The sequence below is a fragment of the Panicum virgatum genome, chromosome 6K (assembly GCF_016808335.1).
Source record: "Panicum virgatum strain AP13 chromosome 6K, P.virgatum_v5, whole genome shotgun sequence".
Classification (NCBI taxonomy): Eukaryota; Viridiplantae; Streptophyta; class Magnoliopsida; order Poales; family Poaceae; genus Panicum; species Panicum virgatum.
The window spans coordinates 25,048,210-25,063,396 of record NC_053141.1 but is presented as its reverse complement, the minus strand read 5'-3'; the positions used below and the strand labels follow the sequence as shown (position 1 = coordinate 25,063,396).

At 49.5% G+C, this 15,187-nt stretch overlaps 1 protein-coding gene across 1 annotated transcript; it reads left to right on the top strand.

The window, feature by feature from the left end:
* Nucleotides 1-969: 969 nt before the first annotated feature.
* LOC120713349 lies at nucleotides 970-1,664 on the top strand. Its single transcript, XM_039999332.1, has one exon. It carries the CDS (start codon nucleotides 970-972, stop codon nucleotides 1,411-1,413), a length of 444 nt encoding a protein of 147 aa, XP_039855266.1. The 3' UTR covers nucleotides 1,414-1,664.
* The last annotated feature ends 13,523 nt before the right edge of the window (nucleotides 1,665-15,187 follow it).

Below are 15,187 nucleotides of genomic sequence, written 5' to 3'. Positions count from 1 at the left end.
CAAGCGAAACTACTTGGAAGACGGGGCCGACGGGAGGCGCAAGAACAACTTGTTGCGGGAGATGGAACATCCGTGTCTGCGACCGCCCGGGAGGAGGGGATGGTGTGGGGGATCGGCACGGCATAGATGCCGAGCATGGGGCTGGGATGCTTAGCAGCATAGCGTGGGTTGGTTGTAGTATGGAGAGTCTGTTGGATGCTAACAGGGCGGGATTAAGAGCATCTCCCAAAGTAAACAAATTGGATAGATGCTCTTAATCGCGCCCTGTTAAATGGAACTGCTAACTAGGAGTACTGCGGTAATTGTACGTCTGTACCTGTGCATGCGAGTGACAGATGAAATAGAAGATTACTCTTCGTATATATGGCAACCCATACCGTGCCAAGATTGCTGATGTCTTTGAGGCTGGGAGAGGAGATGCAAGTATACATGCACGACAGTCGGGCAAGAGCTATCCCCAGCTGGAAGAAACTCGCGTAGTCGTTTTTGTTGTCTATGCTGTACTCCTTCCGTCTCATGAAGAGTACAATTCTAAGTTTTTTCAGACAGATTAGTGGTGGCGTGAAAAAACTATCATGTCCTCAATTGTTTACTACATATGGTTAGTTTTGACATGTAATTTAAATCTTACAATTTAATTAGGCAGATAATTAAAATCCAATCTCTAGAATTACATTTTTTTTAATTTTTTCAAACTTAAAATTACATTTTTCATGAGACGAAGGGATACATATAGATTGACCATCAGAAGGCAACAGAGAGCGGTGATATGGTGTCTTCATCTCCCTTAGCGCGTCTTTCAGCATCCAACACATGGCGCCCCATGTGTCAGCCTGCATGCACGCCTCGCCTTTACTCGCTGACGATCATATACTCATATATCGTCCGAGGACAACCGTGCATCCATCAACATCTCTGTCCTTTCAACTCTGCCTTGTCCTTCAGTCAGGATCACAAGGGGGCAGATCCATGGCGACGGCGCTCGTCTTACGCCTCGCCTTGCTCTTGGCAATCGCAGCCGCGGCAGCAGCCATGGACAACGCAACAGGTGACGGCAGCAGCAACACCACCACGTCCCCCGTCCTATGCAATGGCGCCGAGTGCGAGCTGCCGGGGAAGCCACTACCGATCTACGGCTACCCGCCTCGGGCGCCGTCGCTGCCGTCCGCACCGCCGATGCCACCTTCGGCCCCTGGGTCACAGACGCCGTGCCCGCCCGTGGCCGTCGTCTGCTGCGGCGGCGCAGGGGGTCAGTACATGCCACAGCAACCAAACTACTATGGGCCTCCTACCGGCGGCTATGTGCCCTACTACAACGCCTCTGCTTCGCCTCCTGCGCTGCTTGCTCCTATTACTCTCGTTGGCTACTACGCGATGGTTGCTTGCATCTTCTTTCTGTTGTTTGTGGTGTAGTCGTTTCTCGGTTTCTGGCATCTGATAGCTTATATCAATTGGGTTGACACATATAGTAGAAAACTAGAAATTCAAGGGGATACGTACGTATACTTGTAGTGAATTACTTACTATATAGACTAACTACTGGATACCATGATTTTCCTGTGTGTGAAAATTCGATAGGAAAATTTGACACGCACAGAAAAATCGGTTTCTAGTAGTGACTATGGAGAAGTGTACCTAATTTAACGTGTATCTGTGTTCAAGGGTAACTACGTATCGTGTCGTTTGTGGTGTGGAGATCTCTTGGCATCTCTACTATCCTCTCTCCTCCGATAAACTTGTGGCCAAGCTGAGTGTGTATGTGCTCTTGTTTGACCAAGTTTATAAATAAGGTAAAATTGGCTCTAGGATGTATGCACTACTATAGAACAGGCCTTTGTTCCAGGCCATTTGTCCCGGCAGCCTTTAGGCCTGGGACAATAGGTGGTTTTTGTTCCATGTCCAACGGCTAGCCAGCCCAGCGGGGGGGACAGGGGCCATTTGTCCCGGTTGGAGGCACCAACCGGGACAAAAGGGTGGTCTTTTATCCCGGTTGGTGGATCCAACCGGGACAAAAGGCCCGCGCAGGCTTTTGTCCCGGTTGGATCCACCAACCGGGATAAAAAGCCCCCTTTTGTCCCGGTTGGTGTCTACAATCGGGACAAAACTCCTTGGCCCCCTTATCCCCTTCCCTCTCCCCCCGCCGGAGCCATTCAGCTCACTTGTTCTTGCTGTTCTTGGCTCGGGAGAGGGGAGTTCTTGCTCATTTCTTTACCAAATTTGTGAAGATCTTTGATTCTCCCGTCCATCCATCGGCGCTAAAGGTTTGGGGCTTGTTTTTCTCTTCTTCCTTGGCTTGTATAGCTCATTTCATACTTTAGAAATAGAGAAAATGTGTAGCTAGCTCATTTCTTGGACATTTAGATTGCATATGTAGGTGTGATTTTCTTTTAGATTTAGATGAGTATGTGGATAGTAGAAATTTTTAGAATGAGTGTAGACACTTCATGTGATGTACTTGTATATATGACCATATTGTGGATAGTTGATTTTTGTATTCATGAATGAATTAACGAAATGAGTATATTAGAATTTTTTGTATTAGGAATGGATTATTTTGACACTCTAGTGATGTATTCGTTCATACTCACACTCTAGTGATGGATTACTTGTATATTTTTTTATATGATTTCATTGTTATTTGCAAGAGTTATTAATCTGATCATTGTAATTGTAATAGTAAATAATATTTGCATTGTAATGGTAAGAATTTATAATTTTGTGGAAAATAAAGGTATTTTCCAGTAAAATATGTCTTCAGCAGCTGGAGGGAGTGGCGCCGGTGTGGGTGATCGTTGTCCTTTTGGAGAGAAGGGCACAACTCGAGTAGTTCGTCGGTCCAAAAAACCTAGTGCTTTTCATAGAGCAGCGCTCCGTTATTTGGAAAAAGAATATAGAGAATGCATGGCAAGGGGCGAGGAACCTCCGTTTGATCTTGAGGATTTATTGCGGCGTTACGGTTCGTCACCACCAAACTCGGAGGTTTCAGCTCCGCCATCTTCTTCTGCGCCAGCAAGAAATCCGTTAGAGCATTCTGCGTTCTAACACAAGGACGGTTGAAAACCTATGTGTTGTTGTCTGAATTTTTAACTTTCATGTTGAGTACTCCTTTGTTAAGTTCTATAATGGATTAAGTACTCCTTTTAATTAATCAAGATGTATGATAGATATTGCAGATCTTTTAATTATTCATGTTATGTTATATTTAGTTTAATTTAGGTTTGATATATTTTATTTATTCGATACATGTAAAGAATTCAAATCGATTTCTTTAAAGTGTAGATGGACCGGCAATGGATGTACAATGCTGACCGACGTTCGAAGGAATTCATTGATGGCCTGCATTATTTTTTGTCTGTGGCTGTGGCAAACAAGCAGAATGATTTTATGTGCTGCCCGTGTGTTCATTGCAATAATAACAAGGATTACTTATCTTCAATAATCCTACACAGCCACATTTTCGCAAATGGTTTCATAGAGAAGTATGTTTGTTGGACGAAGAACGGAGAACAGGGGGTTACCATGGAAGACAATGAAGAAGAAGATTTTGACGACCACTTTCCCGGGAATGCTGGAATCGGTGTATTCGATGACGATATTCCCATGGAAGAGCCCGAAGTAGATGTAGCAGAAAATGATCCCAGCGACGATCTGGGGCAGGCATTGCACAATGTGCAGGCAGACTGTGAGAGTGAAACAGAGAGGTTGAAGTTCCAGAAGATGTTAGAGGACCACCGTAAGTTGTTGTACCCAGATTATGAAAATGGATTGAAGAAACTTGGCACCACCTTGGAGTTGCTACAATGGAAGGTGACAAATGGTGTATCCGATAAGGGATTTGGTGAATTATTCAAACTTGTTAAAAAAATATTTTCTAAGAATAACGAATTGCCTATCACAACGTATGAAGCCAAACAAATTGTTTGCCCTCTAGAATGGAAAGTGCAGAAGATACATGCATGCCCCAACGACTGCATCCTCTATCGAGGCGAGTACGAGAATTTGGATCCATGCCCATATGCAGTGCATTGCGTTACAAGATTAGAAAAGATGATTCTGGAGATGTCGAGGCGGAGCCTCCCCGGAAGAGAGTTCCTGCGAAGGTCATGTGGTATTCGCCTATAATACCATGTTTGAAGCGTCTGTTTAGAAGTAAAGATAATGCTAAGTTGATGCGATGGCACAAAAAGGAACGCAAGAAAGACTCGATGTTGTGACACCCCGCTGATGGGTCGCAGTGGAGAAAAATAGATAGAACGTACCCTGAATTTGATTTGGATGCGAGAAACATAAGGTTCGGTTTGAGTACGAATGGCATGAATCCTTTTGGTGAGATGAGCAGTGGTCATAGCACTTGGCCTGTGACTCTTTGTATGTACAATTTTCCACCATAGCTCTGCATGAAACGAAAATTCATCATGATGCCAGTGCTTATCCCAGGTCCAAAGCAGCCCGGAAATGATATTGATGTGTACCTAAGACCATTGGTCGAAGAACTCTTATTGCTCAGGGGCGATGAAGGTGTACGGATGTGGGATGAATACAAACAGGAAAACTTCAACCTACGAGCATTGCTGTTTGTAACGATCAATGACTGACCTGCTCTTAGTAACTTGTCAGGACATTCAAACAACAGATACAAAGCATGCACACACTGTTTAGATGATACTGATAATATATGGTTGACTCACTGTAAAAAGGTTGTATACATGGGTCATCGTCAGTTTCTTCCCATCAGGCATGCGGTACGAAAGAAGTGCAAGCATTTCAAAGGCTAAGCGGACCACCGAACAAAACCGATGCACTGTAGTGGTAATGACGTCTTCAACATGGTAAAAGATCTAGAAGTTATTTTTGGAAAGGGATCTGGTAGCCAACCTGTTCCGAATGAAAATAGAATGGCGCCTATATTTTGGGAGCTACCATATTGGGAAGTTTTAGATGTTCATCATGCAATTGATGTGATGCACCTCACGAAGAATTTTTGCGTCAACCTGATAGCATTCTTGGGAGTGTACGGAAAGACAAAAGATACAGTAGAAGTACGTCAAGAATTGCAACGTATGGAAGAACGAGATACCTTACATCCACAACAGCGAGATAATGGACGAGAATACTTAAGTCCTACCAGCTATACTCTTAGCAAGGAAGAGAAGGAAACCATGTTTGACTGCTTGAGCAGTATAAAGGTTCCATCTGGATACTCATCTAATATAAAAAGAATCTTAAATTTGGCAGAGAAGAAATTTACAAATCTCAAGTCCCATGACTGCCATGTGCTTATGACTGAACTTCTTCCAGTTGTGCTGCGGGGGATTCTGCCTGATAACGTCCGGTTAACCATCGTGAAGCTATGTGCCTTCCTCAACGCAGTTTCTCAGAAGATAATTGACCCGGAGAATTTGATAAAGCTGCAAAATGATGTGGTGCAATGTCTTGTTGGCTTTGAGCTGATATTTCCACCATCTTTCTTCAACATCATGACACATCTTCTAGTGCACCTTGTGAAAGAGATTGATATCCTCGGACCAGTATTTCTACACAACATGTTCCCATTCGAAAGGTTCATAGGGGTACTCAAGAAATGTGTTTGTAATCGAGCTCGTCCAGAAGGAAGCATCGCCAGTGCCTACGGAACTGAGGAGGTCATTGACTTTTTGTGACATCCCAAAAAAAATACACCAAAATAAAACACGTGCTAATCTTTGTTTTGTCGAAACCTTTCATCGTTGAGCTCGATCCCTTCCTAAATCATCTCCCACCTGATCTCCCGATATCCCGAGGAACCGAGCTTGATATCTAAATCTCCCGCTGTCCCATCTCCCTTTTTGGCCCGCGTCCCGCGCGTCACGCGCGACCGGCGCGCGTGCGCAACCGGCCGCGGTCGGCGCCACGAATCCCGCTCTCTCTCTCTCTCTCTCTCTCTCTCTCTCTCTCTCTCTCTCTCTCTCTCTTCTCCCCCTCTCTCCCTTCTTTTTCATTTTCTTTCCTCTTTTCCATTTCTCCCTCCCTCTTTTCTTTTTCCCTCCTCCTCCCTTCCTTCTCCCTCCTTCCTCCCTGCTCCCAGCTCACGCACCGCCCCTGGCCCGCACCCCGCCACGCCACCACGCGTGGCTCGCCCTGCGCCACCCCTCCTCGCTCTGGCCGCGCGCACGCCTCCTGCTCGCAAGCGCCCGCTCCGCAGCCGCGCGCCTCTGCTCCCTGCCCGCGACGCCGCCACGCCACGGCCGCCCGCTCGCGCACCGCCCCCTCCCCGCGCACACACGCCACTTCCCACACACGCCCACGCGTGCGCACCCGCGCAAGCGCAAGCACGCACTGCGCCGCGACGCACCGAGCCACTACGACACCGGCCCGCGCAGCTGTGCCACGCCGCCGCCCTGCGCGCACACACCGCCTAGCCATGTTCACGCGCGCCCGTGCCGGCCGCACGACGCCGCCCGGTCCCGCTCGCCCAGCGCCGCACGTGCACCCCCGCGTCGTTCGCCGCTGCCCGCTGAGCCGGCGACGCGTCACGTCGCCTGGCCGCATCACCGCGCCGCCCGCCGAGCCGCGCGCACGCCGGAGTTGCCGTACGCGTTGCGCCAACGCGTGGGCCGCTGCCAAGCACACCGAGCCACGCCCACGCACAGCGAGCTCACCCTGTGCAGCGGCCTCGCCGCTCATGCCACTCCGCGACGCGCGAGACCGGCTGGGTGCCATTAATGGCCGCCGCGTACCTCTCTAAGCCGGCCACCTACCTCCACCGCTCCACCGACCTACTCGGGCTATAAAAGGCCCCACCGCGTCGCCCTTCGCCACCACGAGCGACCACCGCCGCCATAGCCCCTCTCTGCTCCCCTAGCGCCGCCACCGGAGCAACCTAGCACCACAGCCGCCTGCTCCTGCCGCCCCGCTTCCTCGCCACACCCCAAGCCAAGGTGAGCGCGGGAATGGGATCCCCGCACCCCGCTGCCCCTTTTCCCCCACTCCCTGGCCACCCCGAGCCTCGCAGCGGCACCGCCACGGCCGCCGCCGCTCGCCGCCGCCCGCCCCCGCGGCCAGGCCGCCTCGGGCCACCTCGGCCTGAGCCACGGCCGGGCATCGAGCCCTCCCGCCTCCCTCTCTCCTTTCCCCCACTCCGAAGCCGCTCCCGAGCCTCAGACCACCGGCCCAGGGCCGCCGCTGGCGAGCTCTCTCCCTCCCCTGTTTCCCAGCACGTGGGGAGGAAGGAGACTGGGTGTTTTGCCCATAACCCCCTCCCCTCTTTTCTATTTATTTAAGAACCCTCCCCACCCATTGGTTTCTTTCAAATAAAACCCTATCTTTTATGGTTTTTGCAAACAAGACCCCCACTACATGAACTTATTAATAAACAAACCCCTACACCTTCCTAATAGGCCCAAATATTTCTAGAATTTATAAACAGGCCCCTGTTTCCCCCAAAATATTTACAAACAGGTCCCTAGACCCTTATTTGACCCCTAGACTTTTACACAACCTATTATTTCATGTACCAAACGACCCCTGATCAACCCGAAACTTTACCACTCCTCTCATAACCAAGTTTTGGCCATGCCATTAGGAAACCGCTCGAAAATATTACTCGGTACTCCATATCTTATGTGTTTCCGATTAGAGCTCAACGATAAATCTTTATTTTCTGTGTCTTGATTGTGTGCTTGTTTGTTTGCGTCGTAGACCACTGTGCGAACGAAGGAGAGCCCGCTAATGAGTAGAACTGCGAGCAAGGGAACGAGGACCAGTTCCGCGACCCCGAGCCCGAAGGACAGGACCTCCTCGAAGGCTACGAAGACAGCAAGTTCAATCCCATCCTTTGATGCATGTTTCTGTTCTAATTTTTTATAAACACAACCCAATGGCCTGCTTTATAAAGTTGCATATGTTTTGCTCGCATGAAAACACGGTTGGATAACCACCCCTTGATTTGTGATGACCATTCCTTGACCACCTAGATTAATGTCTAATTTTGCGTGGACGTTAATCGATATTAGAACGCTTAGGACTTTACTCATAATGCTACTTGTTTTATAAAGAAAATGTGTGCGTATGTGGGATGGGATAAATGTGGTGTTTTTGTAAAAAAAGTTTAGACGGGATGGTTGGCATTTCTACGGATTTGCCATTTGGTGTGCTCGTGCCAGTGTGGTAGGGCAAGGAAGGGAGATATCCATCTTGTCATATCTAAGGACCGAGTTGGTGTGTCATCTCACCTAACTCCACTGTCGTGCAAACCACTCGACTGTTGAATGGGCAACGGCTTAGCATAAACCCCACTAGTTGATGTGATAGCCATCAGGAGGGCTGAGAGCAACGGGTGACCAAGGAGAAGGGATATGTTCGGTGTGACTTATACGCCGGTTATACCTCAGAGTTGGGTCGATGACCCCTTGGTAAATCCCGTGATGGCGAATCAGGTCTAGCTATGGTGGGTAATGGCTATGTCGGGATCTACTCCAACACTTCGGTGCTCGTGTTGTGGTACCCGCTTGTGGGTAAAGTTGCACACCTCTGCAGATTTAAAAGCTATTCGAATAGCCGTGCCCACGGTATTGGGCGAGTTACGGTGTGGTTACATAACTAGTGTTTCTTTGGGATGGGCTAGCGTGAGTTGTTTTGGAATTGTGTCCGGCAGTTGTGCCGTGTGCTACGACGGACGGGGAGTCCGGTAGCAGTTTAAAACTTGAACTCTGTGTTACTCAATACAAAAACTGGTTTCTGAAATGTTTTCTGCTAAATCAACCCCTGCATAAAATTTAGCTTTCTGCAAATTAAACCGTAACCTTGTCCTTGATTTACCTGTGCATGTTATTCTGATATAACCCCCTCCGTGGGTGTGGTTGGACTTGTTGAGTACGTTTGTACTCACCCCACTCTTAATTTTTACAGAGGAAGACCCAGACTTCGTGCCAGACGACGCTGAGTAGGGTTATCGTTCTACACCCAACCTTGCCTGTGGAACCGGCCCTGTCGAGATGTTTTCGCTGTCGCAGTACTCTGAGCCCGAGCTGGATCCCATGTGGGTCGCGCTCTGGTGTTATGTTGTAGCATGGTTACTTGTTATTATCATCTGTATCGAGTGTCCTCCTCGGAGGTTTGTACGGTAATGAACCATCTGATGTAATAAATATGGCATCAGCCTTCTGGGACTGATGTTTGTATCACATTTAAGTTCTCTCTTATGAGGGGATGCTTTAGGTGATATCAGAGCCGTAGGTTGGCCGTAGGACGTGACCCTAGGAGCGAAACCCGTTTTCAGACCCTTTACCCCTTAGGACTTTTCTATCCTTAACCCTTTCTTTACACAAACACTCATCTCTGGTTCTTGCCCTGTTCCAGATGGCTGACAATGGGTGGATTGGCGGAATCTGTCACGCAGAGCCCGGCCTTCCAAAGTTGTTGATACTCAGTCTGGAACGCATCGGAGTTGTGGACCCACCAGAGTTTCTCTATTGGGAGTACGACTCCAAGGGCACTCTTCGGTGTGATCTGATGATCTTCATAGGAAGAAGCACCCGCTACCCTGATGTGGACCCTTGGTTCATCTCCACCACTGGATTCCGTTTCCCGGACACCTATCGAAAAGCCGCCCGTAAAGCCCTGCGACGGCTACGAGTAATCTATAAGCATCACCTTCAGCGGACTCCTATGGGATTTTTCCCACCAACTGAAGGAAGAGGACGCACCTGGATCGCTCGAATGAGAGGACTCGGAAGGGAAGAAGAAGACCTGGAAGACACAGTATCCCACCTGTCCATCTACCTCACCGGCCTAGACGAGCTCTATCGTGAACAAGCGGCGCAACTGAAGCAACAAGTCCACCGAGCAGAAAAAGCAACCCAAGGATTGGATGAACAACGGACAAGAGCCGCATGCGCCGAGTATTCCCTCGCCGCCCTCCAAGCCCAGATGCAAGAATGCGTGGAAGAACTGGAGGAGCAGCGGACAAGGGCCACACGTGCCGAGAATTCTCTAGCCGCTCTCCAAGCCCGCATGCGTGAGTACGAGGCTCGCAGAGGAATAGGTGGATGGATAGAGGAAGACGAAGAGGAAGATCTTGAAGAGACTCACTGGGATGTAGGCACTCAGACCGAGGAAGAAGAGCCCGAGGAGACCCATTAGGATAATGATACTCAGGCCGATGATGCCATAGAACAGTGCCTCCCACTGAAGAAGCGCCCCATCCGGCTTGAGGAAGAGTCCCCATGATAGGAGTAGCACCCCAGCTAGAACCGTGTCCTAATAATCATGTATCCATGGAGTCTGTACCCCGCCATGTTGCAATAATAAATATCATCTACCCTTTTGTACCCAAATATTTGTGCAACCTTGTTCACTCTATCTTTATTTTCAGATGGCTGAGGAAGGATGGACCCAGGGCAATTGCCAAGCTGCACCTGGCTTCCCCAGCCTCTTGATCAATGCCCTGGAGAGCCTTGGCGTCTCAGAACGCCCAAGGTACTACAGCAGAGAGTACGAGCATCATGGCACTCTCCGCTGCAGGGTGATCCTAGTTATCGCCAGAAGTGAACGCTACCTCGACATCCAGCCTTGGCGAGTGACCGCTACAGGGTTTAGGCACCAAGACACCTATTCCTTGGCCGTCAGAAAGGCACTTCGATACCTGTGCCGGATTGTCAAAGAGCACCTAATCCCCGCACCGATGAGGTTCTTCCCACCGGCCATCAGAACCCCTGTCTGGGAAGCTTGCATGAGAAGCCTGGAATGACGCCGCCATGAAGAGGACCCTCTGTATCAAGTGGCTAACTACCTAGCCGCTTTGGATCAGCTCTTCGATGAACAAGCTCACCTGCTGAGGGAGCAGACCCATCGTGCCGAGCAAGCAGAGCTCGCGATGAGACTCCAACAGGTTCGAGCAGCCCAAGCCGAGGCAAGAGCTGCAGCCGCGATCAGTAGTGAAGCAGTTGCTCAGTAGAGCCTCAGACAAGCCTGAGACCGGCGCATACAAGAATGGACCAGAAGTGGAACCCCAGTTCCGGCCATCGGAGAAGACCATGTTCTACTCGGGACACCCGTCATAGGATGGGGAATGCTCTTTGGAAGCCCTCAAGCCCCACCCGAGAACCCTGGAAGGTCTACCACCGCCGCCACAAGAGAAGCCGTTACACAGCCCCTGGAGAACGGGAACCCAGAGGACGGCGAGCCATCTGTTCCCCCGGAAGCACGTTCCGCCCGAGAAGAAGACTCGCCCCGCGAGTAGATTGTCCGACGCTACCCTAGTGTTGTACCCCTCTAGTCCTTTCGGTTTAAGTTGTATCTCTAGTATGAACCCGTACCCGGACGTGTAGTACGCGTTCTAGTTGTGTTCCCGTGTTGTACCCCCGCCTTGTTTTAATAAAGTTGCTTGTGCTTGTTTGTGTGCCTGCTGTGTGTTTGCTTATCGGCGGAAGGTTGATTCTGCCTTTTTACGAACTTAACAAATGAAACATCACCTAATCTTGGTCCCAATCCACTCAATCTACAAATGGTTTCCCGGAGCGTTACGAGGGCCTCCCGCAACCGGGTCCCTCCAGCCGCTGATGTAGGAGCTCTGCCTCTTGAGCAAAACCCTCCGCCCGTAGAACAAGAAGTGAGCCAAGGCAGAGGAGAGAATAATGATGCGCCACTGCCACCACCACCACCACCCTTCACAGACCTGGCACAGATAATTCATAACCAAACTCTCATACTGGAGACACTGGCCAATGCTCTCGTAAACAAGCGGCCGCGAGAGCAGACCTTTAATGACAAGCTTACGGCTTTTCTGAGGACCAAGCCACCCACTTTCGCCGGATCCAGCAACCCCTTGGATGCAGATGATTGGCTTCGTGTAATCCGGAGCAAGTTTGAGCCGTTCGAATGCCAGGATCGGGATAAAGTTCTGCTGGCAGCACATCAACTCACCGGGACTGCCTTAGCCTGGTGGGAGAACTACTGCGCCGCCGCCGAGGACGCTTCCACCATCACATGGAAAGAGTTCGTGAAGGAATTCCGTCGATATCATATTCCCTCAGCCACCATGAAGTGCAAGGCAGATCAATTTCGCGCACTTCAGCAAGGGAGTATGTCGGTGGAAGAGTATACACACCAGTTTATGGATCTGGCTCGCTATGCACCGGAGGAAGTGAACGACGACGAGAAGAAATAGGATATGTTTAAGAAGGGACTAAACCCAGAACTCAGGACCCTGCTCACCCCTCAGATCTATCCTGATTTCAACACTCTGATGAACAAGGCAATCCTCACCGAGAAGGCCAAGAGTGATGAAAGGAAGGATAACAAGCGCAAGTTCCTGGAGAGCAAGGCCCGCCAGCAGGATCGTTCCCAGAAGGCCAGAAGCTTCAGCTACAACACACCAAGGTCCCAAGCCCCAATGCAGTACAGAACTCAGTCTCAAGCGACAGGACCACGGGCCCCTAACACACAGCCCAGAAGCCAAAACACCATGAGGGCCCCACAGAGTAATGCAAGCCAGGTCACCAACAACAATAGCAATGTGAGGGCCTGCTTCAACTGCCGTGAGATGGGTCATTTCATTGCCGACTGTCCCTATGACAAGAACAAGCCAGCTACGTCAGCCTTCTCCAACACAGTGAATGGACCCAAGCCAGTGCTGACCGGTGCCAACCGAGTGCCCCTCCGCGGCAACAACAACACCAACAACAACAGCCAGCAGAGGCAACCCCAGCAGTCTTTTGGACGAGCCCGCATCAACCACATCGACGCGCAGGAAGCTCAAGGAGCTCAGGGCGTAGTACTCGGTGAGTACCTAGTCAGCTCATCTCTTGCAACAGTACTGTTTGATTATGGAGCATCACACTCATTCATATCCTCAAGTTTTGTGGAGAAACATAAAATACCTACAGTACTACTAAAAACACCCCTATTAACCCGGACGCCCGGAGGAGACATCAGGTGTCAACTGGGATGTCTACGGGTAAGGATCAATTTAAGTGGTGTAGAATTTCTAGCAGACCTAGTAGTACTTAAGTCAGAAGGGATAGATGTGATCCTTGGAATGGACTGGCTAAGCAAACACAATGGCCTCATAGATTGTACGGACAAGGTAGTGCATCTAACAAACCCAGAGGGAGTCCGAGTGACCTGTCACACCCGGGAAAGTGAGCAAACCCGATGGTATTCAGCATGGAAACCAAGACCTTGGAAGAAGTCCCAGTAGTGAATGAGTACCCCGATGTCTTTCCCGAAGAACTTCCCGGTATGCCACCAGATAGGGACGTAGAGTTTGTTATTGACCTTGTCCCTGGAACCGCCCCCATAGCCAAGAGACCTTATAGGATGGCAGCCTCCGAGTTGGCAGAGTTAAAGAAGCAACTAGAGGAGTTACAACGAATCGGCTTCATCAGGCCATGTTCGTCGCCTTGGGGAGCCCCGGTTCTATTTGTCAAGAAGAAGGATGGAAGTATGAGGTTGTGCGTTGATTATCGGGCACTGAACGAAGTCACTATCAAGAACAAGTGCCCCCTCCCCAGGATCGATGATCTTTTTGATCAGTTAAAAGGGGCCAAGTACTTTTCCAAGATTGACCTGAGGTCCTGATACTTTCAGCTCAAGATTAGGGAGAGCGACATCCCGAAGACAGCTTTTGTCACCCGATATGGGCAGTTTGAGTTCACGGTGATGTCTTTTGGGTTGACAAATGCACCTGCCTATTTCATGAACCTCATGAACAAAGTGTTTATGGACGAGTTAGATAAGTTTGTCGTAGTCTTCATCGACGACATACTTATTTACTCGAAGAGTATTCAGGAGCATGAGCAGCATCTGAGGGTGGTTTTGGAAAAGCTGAGAGTGCATAGGTTATACGCCAAATTCAGCAAGTGTGAGTTCTGGCTGGAGAAAGTAGCCTTCCTTGGTCACATTCTGACCACAGAAGGAGTAGCAGTGGACCCCGAGAAGGTCGAAGCAGTGTCCAACTGACAGCAACCAACCAATGTCAGTGAGATCAGCTGGGTATTATCGAAGAATCATCGAGGGATTTTCGAAGATAGCCCGGCCCATGACAAAACTGCTCAAGAAGGAGAAGAAGTTCACCTGGACGGAGTCATGTGAGAGGAGTTTTCAGGAATTGAAGCGAAGATTGACGACAGCTCCAGTACTAACCCTGCTGGATATTCATCGGGACTTTGTCATCTATTGTGATGCATCTCGACAAGGATTGGGTTGTGTATTGATGCAAGACGGGAAAGTCGTTGCATATGCTTCCCACCAGCTCAGGACTCATGAGTAGAATTACCCGACCCATGATTTGGAACTTGCATCCGTAGTGCACGCTCTTAAAATTTGGAGGCATTATTTGATTGGAAATAAGTGCGAAATCTATACCGACCACAAGAGCCTGAAGTACATCTTCACCCAGCCGGGTTTGAACCTAAGGCAGAGAAGATGGCTGGAATTGGTTAAAGATTATAATTTGGAAATCCATTACCACCCGGTGAAAGCAAACGTAGTAGCCGATGCCCTAAGTCGGAAATCCTACGGGCCCAAGGATGATCATCTGCGAGAGGAAATGGCACGGTTAAACGTGCACGTTGTCCCTCAAGGCTCCAGCCAAGTACCGAACGTCCAATCCACTCTACAAGAAAGAATTAGGAAAGCCCAAAGATCGGACAAGGGGCTGATGGAAATCCGGAGGCAGACCGGAGAAAATAAGGCCCCAGACTTTAGAGTGGATAATAGGGGAATGTTATGGTATAAAGATAGAATTTGTGTGTCCCAGAAAGGAGATTTCAAGCAAATAATCATGGATGAAGCCCACAACTCAGCCTACTCCATTCACCCAGGATCCACCAAAATGTATATGGACTTAAGACAGAAATATTGGTGGAATGGGATGAAGGCAGATATTGCACGGTTTGTCGCCCGTTGTGATACTTGCCAGAGAATCAAAGCTGAACACCAGAAGCCGGCAGGATTGTTGCAACCCCTACCCATTCCGGTTTGGAAATGGGATGAAATAGGGATGGATTTTGTAGTAGGCTTGCCCAGAACCCAGAAAGGACATGATTTCATATGGGTAATAGTGGACCGACTCACTAAAGCGGCTCACTTCATACCCGTACGGACCAACTACAGCGGAGAGAAGCTAGCCAAGCTTTACGTGGAAAATATAGTGAAATTGCATGGTGTGCCCAGTCGAATTGTTTCAGATAGAGGGACCCAGTTCACC